Consider the following 26,026-nt stretch of genomic DNA (forward strand, 5'->3'; position numbering starts at 1 on the left):
ACTAGAGGGAGTTGGATAATGTGGATTTGGGATCTTTCCAGCACTCTGTTCTATAACAACAGCAACAACAATAAAACATGTAATACAATAATGAATCATAGTAATGTTTCTAAAACATAGGAGAAATGCAGAGATCTGGGTTGTCAAATCTGTGAAAATCAGATGATCGAATGCATTAAATTGCTTTTACCTAATAAGAGAAAATCGGTGTATGGTATAGAACGCTTTGCAACTCCCAACAGCAAGTGTTCTCCAGCGTGAGCTCTTAGCAAGGCAACCTGTGAATCGCAGAGAGATAAGAGAGGCTATTTCCTACTTCAGGAGCTGAACTGGCTTTCGTCTGTTTTACTGCTGGTGGTATAGTGGACCTGGGGCTCATAGAAATGCGATGCTGGCACTTTTTTATTAGCAGGGACACTGACAGCTGCCATTCCACCCCTCCCTTAGCTGCAATCCTCACAGTAGCTAAGGGGAAATGAATTTTCCCAGCAAAAATATATTGTTCCCTATTGCAATGCAAAGCATTTTGGAGCAGTATGGTCTTCAATGGATAATTAAAACCCATCCGCTTTACAAAAGAGCTGCTCCTGGTGGAGATGAAACTTAGAACTAGTTTATTGATGTGTGTCAATGTGGCAGCCTGAAATTTTGGACTCGACTTCAGAAAGTGGCTCTGGGGACTGTCACGATGAGCATCTGTACTTCAAAATTTACCACTATGCCACTGTTTTCTGCTGCATGCCAAAGAATCTAGCTTGGATGGATCTTAGTTCCATTGCTGCGATCAGAGTGTGAAATAAATCAACTGACAGTCTTATGCCCCATTCTGCCATTGCTTTCTTCTATATTGCCCTCTGTATTTTTCTTCCCTTGCTGAAGCCGGGAGGGGGATAACTTTTTTTTATTGTACCTGAACTTCTGAACACAAATTATGAAATGTCTGTGTTCCAGTTTAATTTTGGTGCTTAACCCTGCCCTTCAAATACATAGATGCTAGGGGGTGATCCAGTCCTTTACCACAGCTGAGAAACAGTTGGATTTTATATTTCCAAAATGGGAGATCCAACGTTTTTTCTTTTTCTGGTTCCCAGCAATCCTAGGGAAAGCTTTGTCCAGCTGTCACCTGACCTGCGGAGCCTAATTTGATTGTCTGCAGAGCCCACCCCCCTCCCAGCTGCATCCTGGGATTCTGAATATGCAGACATTCTACTATCAAGACAGATTTTTTCTCTCCCTATATCCCCACCCCCAGCTTTTGTAACATCATGCCTAGTGAAGAGATCTGGAGATCTCAAAAGTTTGCACAATTTTTTTGCAAACTTTCAGTTGATCTAATCAAAGTATTACACTAATATGGATTCTGGGATTTTTCTTATGGTCTGCATGGCTACATTTGTGCAGGGGTGGGGGGTTACCAAAGAAGTTGCTTTTTTTCACCTGGTCATCCAAGGGAAGCTCGCAGAATGCTGGGATATATTTTGCCCACTCCACAAGAACCAAGAGCTGCTGTTTCATTGACTCACACACATCATTGATCATTGCAATCTTCTTCATAGCAAGATCAGCACTGTGCACAGGACGGAGAGCCGAATACTATGAGAGAAAAGGTCAGGTATACTTTAGCCTTTCCCAACCCGGCGCCCTCCAAATGTGTTGGACTACAAGCCCCATCATCCACAGCCAAGATGGTCAATGTCCCTCCCCAACATATTCCAACTCCCCATTTCTCTCCTTCCACATCTCCACCCCAGTACTCCTCCATATATCACAACATCTCACTCAGTTCACTTCTACAGTATCCGAATGGGGAATCATCACTTGTTCCAGCAGGTGGCAATAGATCACAACTATTTTATTGCAATGTGTGTGTTAAAGATTCAGAATCACATCTGAAAACAAAAACTAAAAGGAAAGATGGTTTAGTAGAAATGGATAGAAACAGGCACTGGAGCTCCGAGAGATGTTGTGTTATATGCACTTGTTCACAGGTGTCTAGGATCAGCCCTCCCAGTAGGCAAAGCAAGACAGTTGCTTCAGGTGGCAAATGCTGGGAGGTGGCCTTGAGGCAGCACACCTCTGAATCAGTGGAGGCTGGTCAGTGGGGCTTTGTACCTGGGATAGGTCCTTTAGAGTTCTGACTGGTTCTGACTGAAACGTGAAGCCGATTCTCTGCCCCACTGACATCGGAGCCTCCAGCCTCCACTGCTCTGAACATCAGTTGCTGGGGAACAACAGCTTGTTGTTAGTGGACTTCCCATTGGAACCCCGGGGCCATGGTGGGAAACGAGATGGTGAATTAAATAGGCTTTTGATCTGATCCTGCAGGGCTCTTCTGAGGTTATGTTAGGTTTAAAAAGCACTAAAATGTGTGTTTAGAACAGAGAGGCCTGGGAACAAATAATAAAGTTTTTTACCTGGTGCCTAAAAGACCACAAAATAAGTGGTAGGCTAACCTCTCTGGGGAGGGTATTCCACTACCAGGGTGCCACCACTGAAAAGTCCCTTGCCTTAGTAATTGCCCAGTTTGCCTCTTTTGGCAGAGGCACCCTTATATCGATCCAGACACTGGCCCATCTATCTTCATGTTGTCTATTGCAGCCTTCCCCAACCTGTTGCCCTGCAGATGTGTTGGACTACAACTCCCACCATTGGCCATGTTGGCTGGGAATGATGGGTGTCATAGTCAAGCCCATCTGCAGGGTACCAGGATGGGGAAGGTTGATCTATTCTGCCTGGGAGCAAAGTCTTCAGGGTCCCAAATGGAGAGAGGCTTTATTTCCCAGTCTTGCTGCCTGAGATCCTCAAGCAGAAGTTGCTCTCCCCACTGAGTTACTGGCCCTTTTCAATCTCACAATAATTCAAAAAGAAATGCAGTAACACAAAGACACAATGAACTGTAAATACCAGCATCTGAAATCTACTTTCTCCACCCACCCATCCACCCACAATCACAAGACATAGGACAGCCCAAACACAGGTTTACCACCGCACCCGCTGCCTCTGCGAGGCACAGGTCTTAATTTTCTGCGATTAGTCCCCCCCCCCCCAGGAACAGGCCCCAAATAACTGTGAGAAGCCAGAATCATAGAATCATAGGGTTGGAAGGGGCCTACAAGACCATCGAGTCCAACCCCTGCTCAATGCAGGAAGCCTGATTCCCAGGCGGTCTCCCCTCCAAGCACTAATCAGGGCTGACCCTGCTTAGTGTCCAAGATCAGGCAAGATCGGGCACATCCCCTACCCTGGCCTCTCTAAGAAATGTGTTTTCCGACCTGCTGTGCCATCGCCTCTGCTTGGGTCAATATGGCGATCGAGAGGGCTCCGTTGTCTTCATAGCTGTTTCGGCGGATGCTGATCCTGTCACGCTCGTTCTGCACGGCTTGCAAGAGAGAAAGGAATGGCAGTATGTCAGGTGGGGGTTGGCTTGGGTGGTCATGCAATCGATCACTTGGGGAAGAAGGGAGTGATAACTTGCTCCGTCATTAATGAAATTCCACTGAACATCCACCTCCCTGGCCAAATGCAGATGCTAAGAATCCTGAGAAGTAAGGCCCTTGCCAATTAGGGCCGTCGCCAATTTCACAATAGGATATTGGAGAGGGCAGCCTTTGAGTTAAGCAAAAAGGCTCAATTCATGCTGATTCATTCTTCTTGCACAATTTGGATCTGTATATATCTACATTTATCTATCTGTATATGTACAATTTGGATGAGGGCAGAAGCCAAAACATTTAGCTTAAAATATATATTTTAATACTCTGTTGCTAGTCTTTCTATATTTCATATGCATTTGAGGAAGATTTCTTATGCTTTCATTTGAAGGTACCAGTGCTGTGAAGTTTCACTGGTGCAGTAAAAAGGTGCCTCATGGGTGAAGATGGGATAAATAATCCTTCATGAATATAGATTGCAATTGATCAGCTGAGGTTCTGGATGCTGCACAATAGCCGCTGATCAAGATGGGAATCAAAAGATGCGTGGCATATTTATTAGATCAGCTTGACCTATGACAGCACAATCTAATATAATCTACATGTCTACTCAGAGGCAAGTCACAGTGCATTTAGTGGGGCTTACTCCCAGGTAAATGGGCAAAGGATTGTAGTCTTATTGCCTTGGAATAAGCACTGTTGATGTACAGAGTGGGGCTAACTTCTGAGTATTTATTTATTTGATATATTTATGCATTGCTCCTCCATTATCCACATAGGACTTTGCTGTAAAACAGAATAAATTTGAGGCTGTTTGAGGTGTAAAAGAAAGTGAGGGGCAATAGGAGCTGTTGACAATGGCAGTGGGAAGGCAGTCTCACTGAGGGAGGGAGCCATTCTACCCATCGGTAGTACATGCCCTGGTCTCCTCTCGTTTAGACTACTGTAATGCGCTCTACGTGGGGTTACCCTTGAAGACGGTTCGGAAACTGTAGCTGGTACAGAACGCGGCAGCTCGCCTGATTAAAGGCAGCCGCCGGCGAGATCACATCACTCCAGTGCTGAAGGAGTTGCACTGGTTACCAGTTGTTTTCCAGGCCAAATTCAAGGTGTTGGTTTTGACCTTTAAAACCCTATATGGTTCCGGCCCAGCCTATCTTAAAGAGTGCCTCCAGCAGCACCAGACAGGCCGCTTAACAAGATCAGCCTCGGATGGCCTTCCCTCCGTCCCATCAGCCAAGACAGCTAGACTGGTGGGGACGAGGGAGAGGGCCTTTTCTGTGGTGGCCCCCACTCTGTGGAACTCCCTCCCTAGGGAACTCCGCCATGCCCCCTCTTTAATGAGCTTCCGTCATGCATTAAAAACGTGGTTGTTCAGGCAGGCGTTTGGGGTGGGTTAGGGTATTTTAGGAAATGTTTTTATTGTAGAATTGTATTGTTTTAAACTGTTTTATTGTATGTTGTACATCGCCCAGAGTAGCTGGGTGACCAGCCAGATGGGCGATTAATAAATTTAATAATAAATAATAAATAAATAAATTGAGGGTGACGTGCCCAAGGGCCATCAAAAGCCTGGAGCGGGCAGTGGTGAAAAACCTCTTTTAGCACAAGGGCCAAATTCTGTTTTGGAGAAGCTCTTTGGGGATGCATTGCAGTGGTAGGATGGGCCAAAAGCAAAAGGGGCAGGGCCAAAAATACACACACACACACACAAAAATGCCAGCCTATTTTAGCTTAAAGCTCTTCCTGCCATTAACTAAGCCTTAGGAGAAGCATTTCAACCTTTTAGAAGGGGCCCTGGAAAATGTTGCAAAAGCCAGGAAAACGCCAAACTATCATTGGCAGGAGAAAGGGGGATAAGGAAAAGGAGCGTTACCTTCTGAGGAACCCCAGATGGCCAGAGTGATACCCCTGGTGGTTCAGATTTGGTCTCTGGGACTGAGATTCTACACCCCTGCTGCAGGGGTCTCCAGCCTTTTTGAGTCGGTGGGCATATTTGGAATTTTGGGGGAGAGTTGTGGGCACTCTCAAAAAATGGCAGCCATGGGGGCTTGTCCATGCAGAACATGGCTCCCGTGAGGGATGTGGCGTGTCACACATTTTCCAGAAGGGGAATGGGTGAGACCAAAAGAATAGTAACTTCCTTAAGAACCTAAGTGCAAGGCAGAGATGGGATCTGAGCTCCAAAACACAAAACCACTCTTTCGAACCCAAACAAAGATGGTGCTGGTGGGCAGCACTTTGCCAGCCTTTCCAGTAAAAAATAAAATAATTAAAAATATTTTAAGATATAAAATAAAAATCAGGAGGGGCAAGGAACTTGGCAGGTGCTAAGAAAGTAACCCACGGGTACCACGTTGGAGACCCCAGCCTCTGATCCTCATCCGAAGCACCCTGTAGAAACTGTTCCAACCATGAGGCCATTGTTCCTTTCCAATGATGAGCCGCACAGATAGATTTCTTTTCTTTTTCTTTTAATATCCTGTGAACATCTCACAGGAAGGTTTTTTATTTGTTTGTTTGAAACAGGATCTTGGCTACCTTGAGCTAAACTTTACATATAAACCAGCAAGATTGCATTAAAAAACAAAGAGTTCTGCAGGCAAGCTAACACATTGATTGTGGGTGAGGGCTCACTTTGCCAGGTGTATGATCACCTGAATTAGTAGGTATCGATACCCTGAGTCCAGAAAGAAGAAATATTGTTTTATGACAAGGTGAGGCCAAAAGGTAATCAAATACAAAAGATTGCCATACAGGTGTGCCTCATAAAGCACAAATGAATGGAAGATCTAATCTAATAAATACAAGATCTAAGCAAAGTTGGTTTTATTAATGCTCCTATCACAATCACGCCCTTTTGAGAGCAAAATAGAGCATTGTTTATGGCATATATTTCAGTATTTTCCTTTTTGTGCTGATAACAACCATCCAGCTTAACACACGATGTTTTCAAGATGGTTTCGGCTTTATAACAAGAGGTGCCTTGGAAGAAATGCCCTAACTTGCCAAGTATCGTTAATATTTTACCTACTGCAAAAGTAAGTAATGATTAGGTGGCGAGTGTATTGCTATTTCTTTCTTGTACCGGTTTAAAAAAAAAAAAAAGTAAAAGGGAGGTTGAACACCATGGCACATCTGAAATGCTGGATAGGTGTGAAGTTTTGCATCACTGCAAGTATGGGATAATGATCATAGGACAAGGTTTGAACCAGTGACAAATTTGGGCAGAACATCAGCTATAAGAAAAGGAGAAGGCCCTGGGAGAAGGACAAACTATTGCAGATTGAATCCAGATTTAAGCTGGATCAACTGAGCTGGTGGAGGTGGACTTCCCTGCCCCCTCTTTCCCATCGCAGCCCCCCCAAAATGCTACATAGAAAGTCAGGAGACCCTGACTGGGATGAGCTGTGGCATTGAGGGATTCACAAAAATCAGGTGGAGTGCAGCCTTTCCATGAGTCGAGCCCTTTCTTTCATGGAAGGCAGAGGCTGGATCCAACCCTGGAGATTTTATTTACTGTTGAGCTGGAATGCAGCTTGGAAGGGGAATTGCCATGCACACCTTGCTTACAGAAGTCTTCAACTCAAAATCCGCAAAATTTGGTGATGGCAGTATATAAATAATAACTTTGGAGAATGATAGCTATTTGCATTGGCACTTGTATTTTCCTTCAAAGTGCTTTGTTAGAGATGATTCCTCCTCTTCGTCCTCCTCCACACTAATAGGAAGGAACTCATTCCCTGAACCATGGCTGAATCTACACATGGCAGTTATACCGTTATCATAACTATTGGTGCCCATTGGTGTCATGTATACCAATAGTTATGATAATGGTATGATAACGATATAACTGCTAGGTGTGGATTCAGCCACAGTTCCTTATGAAGCCAGCTCGCCATGACACACAAGAGAGGAAGTGATCAGCAGGCTTTGAGGAACTCCAAGACTTGCCTATGTACAAAAAAAACTTTAAGGTGAAAAAAAAGTTTTCTAAAGGTGGGGGAGGGGACTCAAAAAAGCCCAGTGGGGACTTGAGCATGCCAGGTTGCCATGGAATGCTGACTGACCATTGGAAGGGGGGGAAACCAGGGGGAGGAACAGGATATAGTGTTGTGGAAAAGGGCATGGCTGAGTGACTGGAACACTGAACAGGAGCCCTCCACACTACAACATTTTGTTACAGGTCCCATGTTGACGACAACAACAACAACAACGACAACAACAACAACTAAACAAATCAGGAGCAATCAGAGAGGCAGTATTGGCTGGAGTGTTGGATAGGGAAAAAAACTTCACTTCAAATTCCTGTTCAGTGAGAAAGTTCTTTGGATGTTAGTTAGGTTGGTTATTTAGGACGCAATCCTATGGATGCTTAGACAGAAAAAAGTGGCTGGCTGGGGAATGCTGGGAGTTGTAGCACTTTTTTTCTGTCTAAACATGCATAGGATTGTGTCCTTAGTGATTTTTTTTTTTTTTTAATCCCACTCATCAGCCAAAAAGGATCCTGGGATGGCTTATGTGCATGCTAGTTTTTCTCAGCCTAACCTGCCCCAGGGCATTGGAATGGTCACTTAACCTTTCTCAGTGGACAAATGGGACATAAAGGAAGGAACTAATCAGAAGTGAGGGCACTGGAGCTCTAGAATCCTTTGCCCTCATTGCCAGTCAGCTGATCATTGGACAGAACTGGCTTGGCAAAGCTTTGCAGCTATCACCACCATCAAGGCCTGTCAGATTAGGCGGCTGAGGTTGGTGGGATTGTACTACACAGCTTTGGGGGCAGCAAGGGATGGGGTGATAGTAGCATCGCCCTACAAAACATAGCCCCAAGTTGCATCATCCATTGTCTTACAAATGGCCAGGTGCCCTACTTTACAGCACAGAGTCCTCTATTTACTGGGTTGTCCAGTCCAAGTCTGACTTAGGGCACAATCCTATGCATGTTTAGACAGAGAAAAGGCCTACAACTCCCAGCATTACCCAGCAAGGGTGGCTGGGGAATGCTGGGAATTGTAGGCCTTTTCTCTGTCTAAACATGCATAGGATTGTGCCCCTAAAGATTTTTTTAAAAAAAAATCCATAAGGAGGAAGAGCTGGACCTTGAAGTTGCCCACTAGTGAGCACCTGGTCAGCAGACTGAATCAGGGATGTATGAGAATTTCTTTTTTGCTCACAAAACATGAGAGCATGCCCCATTCAAACCTCTGAATATGAGCGTGAGAACATCTCTGCCAAAAATATTTGTAAATTGTCAAACGTGCCCTCGCATTCATCTCGTTCCCAATTCCTGGTTCGCTTTGTACACATTTCCTCTGTAGACTGAATCAGCCCCACTTTTGCCCATGGAGGAAAGTTGCGCAAATTAGGACATTCACACAAACTGGGGGAAACCCGGGCAAATCTCCCATTCAATCCCTGCTCGATTCGCTCCAGTTTCCCGTTCGCGCAGAGCAGGCAGTGACTGCAAACATGAATGGAAATCAGGCCCGGGACGAGCAGCAAGATGAGGTTACAAGAATCCCAGGGATCTCAAACATCACTCATTCACCCATCCCTGGTTTGAATGGGCAGGCACACAGGTCACCTGGTCACTGCCTTCCTTGCTATGGTGAGATAGATTGTGCTTCCATTTAAATAATAGTTATTAATTCTAAAGGTGCACTGAAACACACGCAATTTCATATTTATTTTATTTTTTTATTATTACATTTCTATCCTGCCTTTTTCCCTCTCGCATGGAACCAGCTCACATGGTCCCCCTCCTCTCCATTTTATCCTCACAACAACCCTGTGAGGTAGGTTAGGCTGAAAGTTAGTGGCTGGCCCAAAATCACCCAGTGAGCTTCATGGCTGAGTGGGGACTAGAACCCGGATCTCTCAAGTCCTAGTCTAACACTCTAACCACTACACCACACTGGCTCTCTTGCAAATGCTAAGCAAATTGGTGTCCTCTTTTGCCCTCTTCTTGGGTGATACGTAAGTGGCCACCCTAGTTGTGTTTCCATGATGAGATTTCCTCAACGTCAGGCTGACCAGCACACGTGGTGACAGAGCAGTTCCTAACAATGGGTTCCCATGTGCAACTCCCCTAAAGTAGGGGTGGGCAGAAGGTAGATGTCCAAATGTTTTGGACCTCAGCTCCCAAAAGCTCCTACCAGCATGGCCAGCGGTCAGGAATACCAGGAGTTAAAGCCCCAAAACATTTGGAGAGCTACTTTCTGCCCACTCCTGCTCTACACTGTCCTTGTGTGAGACTGTCCCTCAGTTCAACTCCTAAACCTAGATGGCAAAGGGGTTTTGGAGAAGAAAGGGTCTCATTTAGATTTCTCATAGAATCACGCAGCCAATTCCTCATCAGAGGAAATGAGCATACAAATTGCTACATAGGATGGGCACGATGGTGGGATGGGTGAGGAGAACCTTGACCCAGGTTCATGCTGAGTCAGAGGCTCAAAGCCCTGTAGCGAGACAGAGAAGAAAGGGCATTGCCTGGCAAGCCATCTACAAACCTTGGCATATTTGATCTATTTTGATTGCAGAGTGAGAAACAAACGTGTCTCATTTCTCTGATGCAAACAACTCGGCTGGAAAATGTATTAATCTGTAGAGCGAAGCCCAGGGGGATTGCTGTTGCAAGCCCCACTTTCTCTGAGTTTGGGTGAGTACTCCGCAATACCAGTCCTAGAAAATCTCGGAGCACCTTGCATGCCCGAAAGCTTGAACAAACAAGACTATGTTTGCTTTTCTGCTCTGCAGCGCAACTGCAACCAACCAATCGGCTGTATTTTCCTGGAAACTTTGTCTCTCTTGCGTTGCCACAGAGGACAAGGGGGTGGGGTGGGGAGGGGCCAGGAATTAGAAACCACAGGGGACTGAGGGGGGAATCAATACATGTTCCTGTAGAGGTTACCTCTACATCAAAGGCAGCAAATCAGTAAATTTCCAAAATGTTTGCTAGAAATATGTGCCCTGATTAAATCATGACAGGTTTGATTGCAGTTTATTTACTGATGTGTTTGTTTTTTAAATATACCCAACGTTTCCATATATCGGCCTCAAAACAGATGACAATTTTTGTAAAATGGTAACAAGGTGATCCTTCTTTTTAATTGTGTCATTACATTGCGTAGTTTTTGTTACCGGTGTGTTGTAGTGCTTAAAAGTAGGGGTTGTTGTTGTTCAGTTGTGTCCGACTCTTCGTGACCCCATGGACCATAGCACGCCAGGCCTTCCTGTCCTGCGCTCTCTCCCGGAGCGTGCTCAAGTTCATATTCATTGCATCGGTGATGCTATCTAGCCATCTCATCCTCTGCCGTCCCCTTCTCCTTTTGCCTTCAGTCTTTCCCAGCATCAGGGTCTTTTCCAGTGAGTTTTCTCTTCACATTAGGTGGCCAAAATATTTGAGCTTCAGTTTCAGTAACTGTCCTTCCAATGAGCAGTTAGGGATGGACGAACACTTACCTTCCGTTCCATTCTGTTTCCGCGGTGGGGGGGAGGCGCTCCATCCCTCCCCTGGGAATCCTCGACGGGGGGAGAGGTGATCTGGTCCTCCCCCTCGGAATCCTGTCTGGCCAGCTCCGCTCTGCGGCCAAGCCGCGGAGCCGCCAGCCGGTTCCGGCCACCCGCAGCCGGACATCCGGCTGCTGGGCAGCCCTGCAGGGACGCAAATGGCAGCTGTCATAGCCACCGCCATTTGCATCCCTGTATTTAGCCATGATAGGCTACGTAAATATTTACATAGCCTATCACGGCGGGGGGGGGGGGAAACCCAGTGTACACAAATGCCAGCAGCTACGACAGCCGCCATTTGCATCCCTGCAGGGCTGCCCAGTGGCCGGATGTCTGGCTGTGGGTGGCTGGAGCCGGCCGGCGGCGCCACGGCTTGGCCGCGGAGCGGAGCCAGCCGGGCAGGATTCTGAGGGGGAGGACCGGATCGCCTCCCCCCCCCGTCGAGAATTCCGGGGGAAGGGACGGAGCGCCTCCCCCCCACCGCAGAAACAGAATGGAATGGAAGGTATGTGTTCCATCCATCCCTAACTGCTCATTGGAAGGACAGATACTGAAACTGAAGCTCAAATATTTTGGCCACCTAATGCGAAGAGAAAACTCACTGGAAAAGACCTGATGCTGGGAAAGATTGAAGGCAAAAGGAGAAGGGGATGGCAGAGGATGAGATGGCTAGATATCATGGCAGGGTGGAAAGCCCAGCGTACGCAAATGGCGGTAGCCGCCACCATTTGCGTCCCTGTATTTAGCTGTGATAGGCTATGTAAATGTTTATGTAGCCTATCACGGCAGGGGGGGAAAAAGCCCTGCGTACGCAAATGGCGGCGGCTACCACCATTTGCGTACACTGGGTTTTTTCTCCCTGCCATGATAGGCTACATAAATACTTACGTAGCCTATCATGGCTAACGCAGGGACGCCATTTGCCTATGAAGAGAAGAGGATGCAAATGGCGGCCGCAGGACGGCTACCATTCACAAAGCAGCATGGACGGGAGCAGGTAAGTGCTCCGTTTCGCGTGCCTTTTGTGGGTTGGGGGCAGCAGGGGCTTCGTCCCGCGTGCCTTTCGTGGGTTGGGGGAGGGCGGGGGCTTCGGTCCATGACGGATTTCAGGGGGCCGAATGCACTGGCATTCAGCCTCATCAAGATCCGTCGTGGAATTCTCTGACATCCCTATGAGCAATCAGAGTTGATTTCCTTTAGGATGGACTGATTTGACCTCCTTGCAGTCCAGGGGACTCGTAAGAGTCTTCTCCAGCACCACAGTTCAAAAGCATCAATTCTTCGGCACTCAGCCTTTCTTATAGTCCAGCTCTCACAGCCATACGTTACTACTGGGAAAACCATAGCTTTGATTATATGGACAATATTGTTTTCCCCAGTAGTATATTGGACACCTTCCGACCTGAGGGGCTCATGTTCCGGCGTCATCTCTTTTAGCCTTGTGATACGTTCCATGGGGTTTTCTTGGCAAGAACACTGGAGTGGGTTGCCATTTCCTTCTCCAGTGGACCACATTTTGTCAGAACTCTCTGCCATGACCTGTCCGTCTTGGGTGGCCCTGCACGGCATAGCTTATGGCTTCACTGAGATACGCAAGCCCCTTCGCCACAACAAGGCAGCGATCCATGAAGGGGAGGACTTGGGAGACCCAAGTACTGTACAAACCCTCACTCAACTGGAAAGCTCCACTGGGTGAACTTGGGCCACTCCTCATCTGTTGGTATATCCTAGAGGTGGGCAGGAAGTAGGTCCCCAGATTTTTGGAATTCAGCTCCTAGCATCCTGACCATTGACTATGCTGGCAGAGGCTTCTGGGAGTTGAAGTCCAAAACATCTGAAGATCTACCTGCTACCCACACCAGGTTTACCCTATCTCACAGGATTTTTGTGAGGGTAAAAAAAGGACAAGGAACCACATATATCTCCTTGGGTTTCTTGTTGGAAAAGCAGGATAATAACAACAACAATGCAACCACAATAATAAAAGGTCCTCAATTAAAATATGGGGCATCACCCTGAGAGATTTGCACAAAATGGGTTGGTGAGTGGGAACAACGCATGCACGCGCGCACACACGCACGCACACACACACTTAATTGTAATCTTTATTGTTGCAGCTTAAAGATTTTAATCTATTAAGTGATATATAATATTGCATTATAATGTTATAATATTTATAATGTTGCATTTTTGGTATTTTTTGGTGAATTGTTGTGAACTGCCCAAAGAGCTTTGGCTATTGGGTGTTACAGAAATGAAATAAATTATAAAATAATAATAATAATAATAATAATAATAATAATAATAAGTATTAATTAATTAATTATTTTCTGCAGATGTTAGATGCACACAGTCAGTGGTGCAGCTAGGAGCTCAGGGGGGCCCCAAGTGACCACCCCAGAGAGTGGCAGGTGAAGCAAACTCAGGGCAGCAGAAGCAAACTCCATTTTATTCCTGCAGTCATGACAAAAATAAGCCATGTTCAAGGTTCTGTTGTTGACATCCGCCTTAAAAAATTCAGGGCCAGGATTATCCCCCCCCCTTTTTTTTCTCAACCATCCTCATTCAATTCATTAGAAAAAAAATGGCTTTTGAAACAAAATTCAAAGGAGAAAGAAGTTTCAGAGACATTCTCATGGGCTGGGTTCTGCTTTCTTGCGCTTACCTTACTTAGGAGGTGGCCGAGGCGTGTGCGTGACTGTCCTGTCTTTCATTGTACAATCATCTCTCCAGCAGCATCTAGCCTCCTTGGCTTCCTGCACTTCAGTTAAAGCCCAGGGGAAGACATCATGAGATAATTCCTCCCACAGAGGCTTTTCAGATCAGGAAGCGCAGCCAGCCTGGGAGGCTGCAGAGCAACGGGGAGATGCATAATAGAAAGAAAAACACACACGCATACCCTCGGCTCCCGTGCACTGATTAGGTAAGTTCAGAAGCACCCCAAAATACATTACAGAACACCTTAAAATGATGCAGAACAGTGCAAGTGTCTTTCATGAGAGAAGAAAACTTTCAGGAAATTGGGGGACAGATTTTGGCTCAGCGTTAGCTCCACCTCTTCCCTGCAGCTAGGCACATCGCTCCCCCCCTCACACCTGCATTGTGGGTCCACCTGCCAACACAGATGACACTGTTGCCACCTGAAGTGGCAGCACAAGCCCTTATGAAAAAAGAAAGAAGCTGTGCTACAAGCCCTGCCAACGGGGATCCCTTCCTGTGAGAAACTGCTGAGAATTTCTCCTCCCCCTGGAGAATTTCAGTGAATTCTCTCCCCCAGAAACTGTGGCGAGGTTCAAATGCCTCTTGAAAGCACATTTGTTCACTCATGCTTTTCCTGACCTATAATTGATCATGACACTGCTCTGCTTTACTGCTTTTGTTGTAATCTTTTTCAGGCATTTATTGTTTTGCACTGTTTTTATCTTGGTTTTTATCTTGTGTTGTATGGGGGGTTATGTAAACTGCTTGGAGATCCTGGGATGTCCAGCAGTATAGAAGCAGCTTAAAAATAATAACAAATAATTGTGCCATGATTTAAGTAACTTTAAAATGCCCTGAAGAGGCTCAGAGTATTATTTTTTTTAAAAGCCAACAAGGTTGGCAAACAGTTCTGTTGTTGTTATTCTGCTAATGTGTCAGGAATGTAAAAGCTGTTGTTAAGCATGGAATGGTGTCTGTGGCAAAGAGAAATATTAGCTGTGCACAACTGAAGCAATACACATGGCCAGCTAAAAGGGCCCCCCAAAAGACTGTTGATTCCAAGGTCTAAAATTACCCAGCTGCAGCACTTCACAGAGTATCCACCCCAAATCTTCTGCTTGCAGAGCATGAGATTGTGAAATCTCTCCAGATGCATTTCTGGCCCTTCCAGGAAGCAAGGCGAAGCAGGATGCTTCCAAAGGCAGAATTAAGGGGGACAGACAGATGGGAACTGGTGTCTGAATGGTGCAGGAAAATGTATTGAAGAATGAGCCCTAATGTGGTTGGCCCCATCTGGATGCACAGAGTTTGGGGCTGGCACTGTCTGGCACCCTAAAACCTCCCAGCAGAAATGATCCCTCTCTGCCTCCCAGTGAGTCAGTGCTATCATCATAAACGGCGCTGCCGAGGAATGTGCCAATGTATCAGTGTCAGGAGCGCCCTTGCTGCCTTCTGAAATCCTCAAGTAGCCAGAATCAACACGCAGACGATAGGGCTCTTTTCCAAGGCTTTATTCCCATTCAACCAAATGATGCTTACAGATGCTAATTGCATGAGCCTAATGAGGGAAACTTAAGAGAGCTGCCTACTTGGGGTTCTAGCCTTAGTGAATCAGCTGATCTTCATTTGGAGGGTAAAGCTGGGAAGCCTCTGAACTTAAGGGCTAGGAGGCGAAAGTCCACCCCTTTCCCATGGGGCATCAGGGCGCAGCTGTTGACGTCACGCCAAGCAGGCTGAGCGCCTCCTCTCGGCGCCCTCCATCTCCCGCTTGTCCCTGCGCTGCTGCCTAGCATCCCGAAGCTCCAGCTGACCCTCCCCCTGCCTGCCAGAGTCGCTACCACTCTCAGGAATGTGATCAGGGAGGGGCTCTCCCTCCGGCGGCACCTCTGAACAGCACGCGGGCTCCTCTCCCACAGTTTCTATCTCTCCCTGAGAATCAGAACTGCTTTGGGGCTCTATGGGCTCCAATCCCACCCTGACACTCAGCATGACTCATAGGCTCACCCAGCAGCAGTCTCTGGCTGCTGATTTACAAGGCTAGCATCGCAACGGATGCCGTGAGACACCAGACCATGGGATCTTACCTTCTTTCTTCATTCCTGCCCGGAAACATTTCTTCAGCCGGCAGTATCGACATTGGTTCCTCTTGTCCTTGTCTATCACACATTGTCGGCTGAACCTGGAAAGAGAAAGAGGCAAAACCTGAATCAACAAGAACATAAGAAGAGCCACGATGAATCGGACCACAGGCCTGCCTAGTCCAGCGTTCTGTGCACGCAGTGGCCCACCAGCAGCCTGTGTGAAAACCACAAGCCGGACATGAGTGCAGGAGCACTGCTAGTATTCCCTAGCAACTGGTGTACACAGGTGTACTGCCTCTGAATTTGGAGGTAATGTACAGCCATCAGGACTAGTAGCCATGGATAGCCTTCTCTTCCATGCGTTTGTCTAACCCCCTTTTACAGCCATCCAAATTGGCGGCCATCACTACATCCTGTGGAAGTGAGTTCCATAGTTTAACTAGGTGCTGTGTGAAGATGTCAATGGTGAGGGGTTGCACTCCAACAACATCTAGAGGGCCATGGGTTATAAGAAGATAAGAAGATAAGAACTGGGTTAGTACAACAGAAGTAATGATGCTGCCATACAATAAGAATAAAGAAGAGTCCTGCTGGATCAGACCAAAGGTCCTTCTAGTGCAGCATTCTGTTCACACAGTGGCCAACCAGCTGCCCATGGGAAACCCACAAGCGGGACATGAGTGCAACAGCACCCTCCGGCCCATGTTCCCCTGCAATGGGTATACAGAGGCATAATGCCTCTGATACTGGAGGCCATATATAGCTAACTTGACTAGTGGCCATTATAGCCTTCTCCTCCATGAATTTGTCTACCCCTATTATTATTATTATTATTATTATTATTATTATTATTAATTGCATTTCTATCCTGCCCTATTGCTGAAGCTCTCTGGGCAGTTTACAGAAGTTAAAACATTAAATGCAACATAAAAAGTTTAAAAGCCATTTAGAAAAAAGCACATAAAAGCACACAGACAATATACACGAATAGCATATACCTAAAAACAACATTGAACTATCAGTCATAACTAAAGACACATCCAGGACCAATTAAAACTCATCTTGTGCTGCCAAATGCCTGGGAAAAGAGATAGGTCTTAACCTGGCACCGAAAAGCTAACAGTGTTGGTGCCAGGCAGACCTCATCAGGGAGCTTGTTCCACCAATGGGGGGCCACCACTGAGGAGGCCTCTCCCTCATTGCTGCCTTCCGAGCTTCCTTTGGAGGAGGCACTCGGAGGAGGGTCTTAGATGCTGAATGTAGTGTATGGGTAGGTTTGTTTTGGGAGAGGCGCTCTGTCAGGTATTGAGGTCCCAAGCCATTTTAAAGCCTTCCAAATTTGCGGCCATCACTACATCTTGTGGTAGCGAATTCCATAGTTTAACTATGCACTTTGTGAGGTAGGACTTCCTTTCATCTGTCCTGAATCTCTCACCATTCAGCTTCATGGGATGACCCCACTGGTTTCTAATACTGTGAGAGAGGGAGGAAAAAAATGTCTCCCAATCCACTTTCTACACACAATGCATAATTTTTTGTATGCCTCTGTCATGTCTCCCCTCACTTGGCTTTTTTCTAAGTTAAACAGTCCCAGATGTCATAACCTCTCCTCATACGGGAGTTGCTCCAGCCCCTTCATCATTTTGGTTGCTCATCTCTGCACCTTTTCCAAATTATTCCATATGTAGCCTTCCATCCCTGCCTAGTAGTAGTATTTTGTGACCAGTCACCTTTCCATATATTCCCCCAGAAGGCACACAATGGGAGACAAAATTAGACTGGGAAGGGAAGGGCATCTTTCTTGAATTATTGACCATAGTATGGAGGCAGCAGAAGCTTTCCTGCAGATAGCAAGGGCCAGTGCAGATGCTTAACATCTGTGTATGGGAAATCTGGGAATCTTCCCAGGATTCCCTACCAAACCATAGAGTTACCTGCATGAATAGACATGATTCTTACGGACGCTCCTTCTGAAGAACCCCTTGCAGCCATCGCAGCTGGAAGCCCCGTAATGCTTCCCGGTCGCACGGTCCCCGCAGATGGCGCACAACGAGTTAATCCCATTCGCCAGCAAGTTGCTGCTGCCTGAATCAGAAATGATGGCATCTACAAAGACAAAATGGAGTCAGTGGGGTGTCAGTAAATGGAGAATTAAAGGGTGTCATAGAGATTGAAGGGAACAAAGCCATCTAGTCCGTGGGGATGCCCATCTTCAATCTAGCAGAATCTTGAGTTTGTTTTTGTTTCTAAATCAGGATTCAAATGGTTCACCAATGGGTTGTATCCATTGTTAGTCCTACTTAGAGTAGACCCACTGAAATGAATGGAGCTTAAGTTAGACTAACACTGGATATAACCCAATGAGTGTGATATTTACAAAGCAAAAATGCATGCTTAGAAACTCTTAATAGCTAGGCCCTTCTTAGACAGTTCCTCTATGTCGTCGGTAGGGAACCTCAGCCCTATGGGCCAAATATGGCCCTCCTGGAGTACCAGTCCAGCCCTCCAAGGTTCTCCAGATGGTCACACTCCTTTTCCCTGACCACCAATTGTTTGGTGGTATCATCATCATGGCTTTTGTGCAGTTTTTCCCCATGGATTGAAAGGCCTCTCCGAAAACTTAGTTACTGGCAGGAAATGCTTTAGGCTACAGTATGCTGGCAATTTTTTTTATTTTTAGCCCCACCCCCTTTGCCTTCAGCCCCTCCCACCACTGGAATGTGGCTTCTGAGAGCTTCTTTGAAACTGAATTTGGCCCTCAGGCTGGAAGAGGTTACCCACCAGAAGTCCTCTATGTGTATGGAAGCAGGTGGCAGATGGAGTGGGACCACGTCTCCTGGCTAGAGATGGATGAGAATTCTGTTTCGAGGGTGAAAACTAGAGCTGTGTGCAAATGGTCTCTTGAAATTCTCCACCTGACTTGTGGGTAGAGAAATCTGGGAGACAATTTCACCAAATTTCTCCAGGAGGAGAAATTCTCAACCGTTTCTCTCAGATAGCGAGGACTCCCCATTGGCAGGGCTTGTAGCATAGCTTCTGTCTTTTTTGGTCAGGGTTTTGGGGGTCTTTGTGCTGCGACAGAATCAACTGTCTTGGCAGTTTGGCCCCCAGTTTGTATCCACCACTGTGCAGGTGGGGGCAGTCTTGTGTCCAGCTCCAGGGATGAGGCGGAGTTGGTGATCTGCCAAAATCTGTCCTCCAATTTCCTGAAAGTTTTCTACCCCCATGAAAGAGGCTTCCCTTGTTCTGCCTCATTCAAGATGTTTCATAATTTATGTTTGTGATGTTTCTGATCTTACCTGTCCTAATCACAAGTAGCCTCCCAGGCTGCCTGCATGTCTTGATCTGAAAAAGCTCTATGGGAGGAATTACCTCATGGTGCCTTAAACTGGGCTTTTATTGAAGTGTAGGAAGCTGAGGAGGTCACAGGTGGCTGGAGAGATCATTGTGCAATGAAAACAGGACACTCGTGTTCACTCCTCCGCCACCTCCTAAGTAAGCTAAGCCCAAGAAACTCAAACCCAACCCATGAGAATGTCTCCAAAAATTCTTCGCCATTGAATTTCTTTTTGAAAGCAATTTTTCTTTTATCAAATTAAATGAGAACAGTTGAAAAAATTGTGGGAGAAATTTTTGGCACAGTACTAGTGAAAACTCAATGGATTTTTCTAGTTCGGCCCTGTGGATTTAGTTCTATTTTCCTCTGCTGGCGTCAACTCAATCTGTAGTGAGTTGAGCCAATAAGGGGATTTCATGTTTGTTTTTTAATGGTGGCAGTTTGTGCAAATTGCTTTTTGTGGTGGGGGGGAAGCTTGAAATTTGCGCAAATGGGGTCATAATTCTTTTTTCAAAAATTGCTGGCAATGTTGCACAAGTGCACACTTTCACAAGTCCACCAGTCCGCTATGTAGCCCCACAGAGGCATATTCCCCTCTTGTCAATATCTTCGTCAGTTTCAACCTCTCCACACTCTACTTCATTTACAATATTCCAGTAGAGCTGCCAAAGTGGAGGATGAAATTGACAACATCAGTGGTGATGCCAGGAGGCGTGGTCCCATTGCATCCTCCTACAGGTAAAGAACATGTCTGAAAACGGGTTTTAAGCTATACATAATCTCAGTTAAGGGCAGGACCATTAGGCAGAGTGGGAGTTGCCTTAGGCAGAAGATGCTGTGAGGTGGTAGCAAGGTGTTGGAGGAGAGAGCTATGTTCCATGTAGCCTGCCCTGAGCCCCCCTAAGCTAGCCTTCTGCCTTCAGGCGAAGTGGAGGATACTTTCTCAGTTGGCTTTTGTACAGGGAACCATCTTGTTCTTCTCCTCAGGAAGCAAAATGTCTTGAGTGAGGCCTGGTTAAGGGATCCCTGAGCATTCATTCATTTATTTTATTCATTACCCCACCTTTCTTCCATTGAGGTAATCAAGGTGGCTACATGGGATTCCCAGGTGGTCTCCCCTCCAAGCACTGACCAGACCCAGACCTGCTTAGGTTCAGCAAGGTGGCTGCCTCATGTGCCTTCAGACTATGACCTGGGACCTAAGCAAGAGTATGCTCTCTTGCTTAGGAATGTAACAAGGGGGTCAGATCAAGCATCCTATTCTAGCACCCTTAAAAAAAATTCAAGGAACCAGCAGGCACTAGGTGGTCCATTAGAATCAGCCAGTAGTCCGTGGTCTGCCATCTGCCTACCCTAATATAGTCTGATCAGGCTCCTGCAAACCAGCCTATGAAATCCTGGGGATAAAATGATGGCAGCACAGGGCAGGAGTGCAGCAAGAGGTGTTTAACTCTTGAAAGCAAAAGAAAAACATTTAACAAGTGGAGCTCCAGGTGACTCCCACCACACAGACAAGCTGCATCTTGCAAGAGAAGGGAGAACAAACAAACAAGCCAGGGACAGTAGCCAATCTGTCCTGGGGGTGAGGGTACATTTCTTGTCTCTTTATTATGGGCTGGATCCAGAGATGCACTAGCAGAAGAAACTATGGCAATGGTGCTATTCCACGAACTGTTGTGCAAGAGGTAATGGAAGGCATTGTACAATGTTGGGCAACGTTGTGTGCCAATGGCAACACACCTCTGGTTGTTAGTTCTCTTGTCTTGTGCAAGGATCTCGCACTGAGACATTCTGCTCATGGATGAAGTTTTCCACTTGCAACAGGGCACCTCTCCCTCCAATCCAATAAGTATTTTTATACCAACCTTTGATCATATTTCCAGATACTATATAAAACAATTAAACAATTATAATGTAAATACGAAAAAAGAAAAAGCTAAAACAGCAAGATTATGATGTGGCTTTCAGCATCTTTTAGTTTTTGGTGTGTGTGTGTGTGTGAGTGTGCGTGCGCATAGAATAGTGGGATTAAAATTGCATCTAAACAGCTCAGGAGAATAAAAAGGTATTCGCCTGGCACCAAAAGGGGTGATATGGACACTTGACTTGGCAAACCTCCCACAACTGGGATGCCACCACCAAGAAGGCCCTTCTCTTGTAGCCACCTGCCTCATCTTAGATGGTGGGGACATGCACAGGAGGCCCTCCATTGAGGGTAGCCAGGCAGGTAGCCAGGCAGGTAGGTAGGTGGGTACATATGGAGACAGATGGTTCTGCAAGCACCTTAGACCTAAGCCATGAAGAGCTTTAAAGGTCAAAAAACAAGTGCTTTGAACTGGGCCTAGAAATGGACTGGGAGCCTGTGAAGTTGGTATAAAAAGGTAAAAGATAAAGGTGTCCCCAACCAGTCGTGTCCGACTCTAGGGTGTGGTGCTTATCTCCATTTCTAAGCCAAAGAGCCAGCGCTGTCTGAAGACACTTCTGTGGTCATGTGGCCGGCATGACTGAACACCGAGGTGCATGGAACGCTGTTACCTTTCCCGCCGAAGCGGTACCTATTTATCTACTTGCAATTTCTTGCTTTCGAACTGCTAGGCTGGCAAACATAGCTCCCAGTTCCAGTTAGAAATCTAGCAGCTACATTCTGCACAAACATGCAATTTCTGAATGGTGAGAAAGAGAGAGAGAGTGAGAGAGAGAGAGAAGCTTCGGCCCTGTTGTTCTGTAATGCAAGGCTAGAGTTAAGGCTGAGCTAAAAGTTCCCTGGGGAGAACTTTCAGGTTGAATTGCGGTGTAGGGGGATGCAAGAGGGAACCTTCCACCCTCTCAGTGCACCTTGTTTAACTACTGCTGCCACTTGTTTTACAGCCAAGACATTTATCAGCGCTGGTGGTTGCCACATCCTGCCCCCGCACAAATTCCCCTTGGAATGAAGCCATGTGATGATGCTACGTCATTCCAAGGGAAAGTGGGGATGGAAAAGATGGAGGCTGCCAGCTCTGATGGGTGCCCTAGAGGACAGACCTCTATTTGAAGGGCTGCCCAAGGGCTGCCCTCTGTGTGGAAGGTGACCTCTGTTTGAAGTGCTGTCCCGTCCAAGTCCAGTTTAAGCATAAAGAACCAACAACCAAAGGAAGAGCTGGGCCTTGAAGCTGCCCATCAACCTGGAGAGCAAACTGAGTGAGGCGCACAGGTCACCTAGCCACAGTCTTCCCCATTAGGGTGAGATGTACCATATTGCTTTTTAAATTATAATCCTTCTTTCCAAATGTGCATCTACACATAAAAATTAGCATATGCAAATTTTATGCAGATAGGTTCCCTCTCTTGTCCTCTTTTTTGGTGATCCATGCCCTCTTTTTTCCCACAAGTGGCCACCCTAGGTAAGGCCCCACCCCACCCTGGAAATTGATGGAATCCCCACCCAATTTCACTACCTGAGTACCTGTGAAGGGGCAGCAAAACAGAAGGGGGCAGGGGAGGAATTTCAGTTTCACCCTAAAGTCAATTCTCAGCATCTTCACTGAACTAACTACAAGATCCTAGGCTTCTTTGGGGAAAGCATCAACAGTTCAATGGGCATGGAACTGATATTTATTTATTCATTTCAAATAGGTATATCCCGCCTTTCCCTCTTTACAGTTGCCAAGGTGATGTGCAGTGATAATCTCAATACAATTTAAACAGGTGAAAAAGTTGAAAGAGACAGAGGCTGTAAAATCAGCCAAGCTACAAGGCCTCGAGAAAACTGATCATCTACTGGTCCTTATGCCCTATGAAATAAGAGGCACTCTGTTTATGCATCACTCAGAAGCCAGCTGTCCCTGATGTGGAGCCCTCCAGATGTGTTGGGCTACAACTCCCATCTTCCCCAGCCAGCATGGCCATGGAGGGCCCCACATTGGAGAAGGCTGGTCCAGGCATTAGCACATATCTAAAGGGACCTTCTAGGTGGCTGTTTTGATTGACTTGAGGAGTCAAGTCTCTTTAGACATGGCTGTGCTGCAGCCTCACGGGCTGCAGACCAGCTAGTATAACACGGCCACCTCTCCAAATCAGTCTTCTGAAACTTTTTTCCTATTTAAAAAATGTAATACTTTGTTGATAATTACCATCGGTCATTTAGTTTCACTCAGCTATATAAATGTTAGCTTGAAATTTATGATGATGACGTTTTATTTGGCCATAAATATTACTCAATGCTTTTAGTTTTGTCTTTTTTTTTTAACAAAAAGAAAAATATGTCAGATAGTTTTAAAGAGGGAACTAATAATAATAATATTGATGCTATGATGATGTCAGTAGTGAGGTTTGGTCCCATTATGCTTTATGAGAATGGAGGGGGAAAGGAGATGATTTTATTTATTTACTGACTTACACACTGACTTAAAAGTTTTATATACTCCAACAGAGCTTCCAGGCTGATTTATAAAAGCAAGATAAAATAGACAAATAAAATATAACAAGAACACATTAAAAGAGAAAAAAATACTGTAAGGAAAAAATACTACAATCCGGTACACACTTGGGAGTAAGTCCTGTTAAACTCAATGGGGTTTACTTCTTCATAGACACATATAGGATTCCACTGTAAAATACATTTAAAAGTCTGGGAGAATAAAAGCACCAAAAATATATCATTAGCACTACGCAAACCTCTCTGGGGAGGGAATTCCAGAAATGGGTGCCACCACAGAGAAGGCTCTTCCTGCCTTACTTCAGATGGCAGGGAAATCTGGAGGAGAGCCTCTGAAGGTTGGTATGAGAGCAGGTGTTCCTTCAGGTACCTGGGTCCTAAATGTTGTACGGCTTGAAAGGTAAGCACCAGCACTTCGATTTATGCTCAGAAACAGACCAGAGGCCAGTTAAATTCTTTCAGTACCAGTGAGATATATTCCCACCAACTGATCCCAATTAACACCTTGGCAGGTGCATTTCGAAGTAACCATGGTTTCCAAACAGTCTTCAAAGGCAGCCCCACATACAACACATGACAGTAGTCAATCCTTGGGCATGGATAACTGTGGCCAGGCTATTTCTGTCCAGCTGATACACCAGCCTAAGTGGATGTGGCACTCCTTGCCACAGAGGCTACCTGGATCCAGGCCTATCCACAGATGATAGTTGTTGTTGTTTATTCGGTCAGTCGCTTCCAACTCTTCGTGACTTCATGGACCAGCCCACGCCAGAGCTTCCTGTCGGCCATCGCCACCCCCATCTCCCCCAAGGTCGAGTCCGTCACCTCCAGAATATCATCCATCCATCTTGCCCTTGGTCGGCCCCTCTTCCTAGCATCAGCATCTTCTCCAGGGTATCCTGTCTTCTCATGATGTGGCCAAAGTACTTCAGTTTTGCCTTTCATATCATTCCCTCAAGTGAGCAGTCTGGCTTTATTTCCTGGAGTATGGACTGGTTTGATCTTCTTGCAATCCAAGGCACTCTCGGAATTTTCCTCCAGCACCACAGTTCAACAGATGATAGACTTGACCTTTAAGGGAAAAGGCAACCCCATCCAGGTCAGGTTGGACTCAATCACTCTGAACAGGCAAACCACCCACCCTTCAACTTGTTAGGATCGGCTTTCAGTTTATTGGCCATCATCCAGCCCATTACTGATTCGAGGCACTAGCTCATTGCTTCCATTGCCTTGTGTGAAAAAGAGAGCGTACGCTGGGTGTCTTCAGCATGCTGATGGCACCTCGCTCCAGATGTGGAGCAACTGCTGTCAGTTGTCAGGTTAGGAAAATCTGGAGTGAGAAGTGCAGGCTGTCAGATTAGGAAGAAGAATTTAGGAAGTACAAACACTGGCCCTGTTCTCATTTCCATATCTGTGAGTTGAGTGGCAGCAGGATTGTGCCCGTTTGTTCTGCCCAACTTCTGTGAAGTCAGACGAAGGTGGGAATGGGCAGAACACATGGATGACCGCAGGCACATAGTGTCTAGCACAGAGCTGTCAAACCTCTGGCCTGCCTGGCACCCACCTAGATGGTCACTCCCCGTTCCCCCGGCTCCACCCCCTCTCCCCCAATCCATTGGTGGCTTCCTGGAGTTTGCTTGTTTTGCCCCCATTCCACAAGGTCGAAATGCCTCTCCTAAAGCTGAGTTACTGGCAGGAAGAGCTTTAAGCTAAAACAGGGTGGTATTTTTGGCCCCACCCATTTTGCCTTTGGCCTCGTCCATCACTTGAGAATACACATGTACAATTCTTATGCCGAATGAAATCTCCAGTTTCAACCAGCGACCCAGGGAGTCGGAATCATGGAGTTGTAAGGAATCTTGGAGATCATGTAGCCCAACCCACTGTGAAGGAGAGAGCACCACCTTGCCAAGCAGTTTGTTCCACTGTCAAATAGTTCTCACCATTAGGAACTCTCCCTAATGTTGAGCCGAAACTTGTTTCCCTGCCATTTGCACCCACTGGTTTTACTCCCTGCCCTCTGGAGCAACGGGGAACAACTCTGCTCCATCTTCTGCGTGATGGCCCTTCAGATATTTGAAGACCACTATCACATCTCCACAGGGGCGGATCTAATCGCAGGACTAGGGGTGTGGTGCCCCGTTGACCCCAACTCTGCGCCTGGCTGCATTAGTTTAAAACAAAACAAAGATTGCCACGTTGGCCGTGGCTTCCTACTGTGGCAGCCAGCAGCTATTGCTGCTGTTGAGCTGCCACACCATAACCAGGAACTTTTGGTCAGGTGTGGCAGCATCATTTGCAGGACTACGCATATGTGCATGCTGATGTGCATGAGCAGAGCCTTTCCCCACAGGAGAATGGCTTTTCAAGGCTTCCTGGAGGCAGGCTGTGCTCTCCTGCCTCAGGGCATTTTTTTAAAAAATGTAGAAAATTGGTGCTTGCTGATCAGAGAAGACCTTTTCTTTCCAAGGGAGGGGGTCTTTTGTGTGATGGAGTGGTTGCCTGTGAGAGCATCACTGGCTGGCTCATGGGCTGACCCAAGCCCGCC

The 26,026-nt window shown here is 46.4% G+C and overlaps 1 protein-coding gene across 3 annotated transcripts in view; it reads right to left on the reverse strand.

The window, feature by feature from the left end:
- Positions 1 to 26,026, reverse strand: part of LOC146338825 (hepatocyte nuclear factor 4-beta-like) — a 47,483-nt gene that overhangs the window by 9,936 nt on the left and 11,521 nt on the right. For all 3 annotated transcript variants that reach the window (XM_084812835.1, XM_084812836.1, XM_084812837.1), the window contains exons 2-6: positions 17,659 to 17,830; positions 15,728 to 15,822; positions 3,273 to 3,379; positions 1,438 to 1,593; positions 191 to 278 (exon numbers count right to left, since the gene is read on the reverse strand). In XM_084812835.1, coding sequence (XP_084668961.1) covers positions 191 to 278; positions 1,438 to 1,593; positions 3,273 to 3,379; positions 15,728 to 15,822; positions 17,659 to 17,830 — 618 coding nt within the window. The remainder of the gene's footprint in view (positions 1 to 190; positions 279 to 1,437; positions 1,594 to 3,272; positions 3,380 to 15,727; positions 15,823 to 17,658; positions 17,831 to 26,026) is intronic.

The sequence above is a fragment of the Heloderma suspectum genome, chromosome 8 (genome assembly GCF_057233095.1).
Source record: "Heloderma suspectum isolate Gila_16-S chromosome 8, 16-S_ref, whole genome shotgun sequence".
NCBI lineage: Eukaryota > Metazoa > Chordata > Lepidosauria > Squamata > Helodermatidae > Heloderma > Heloderma suspectum.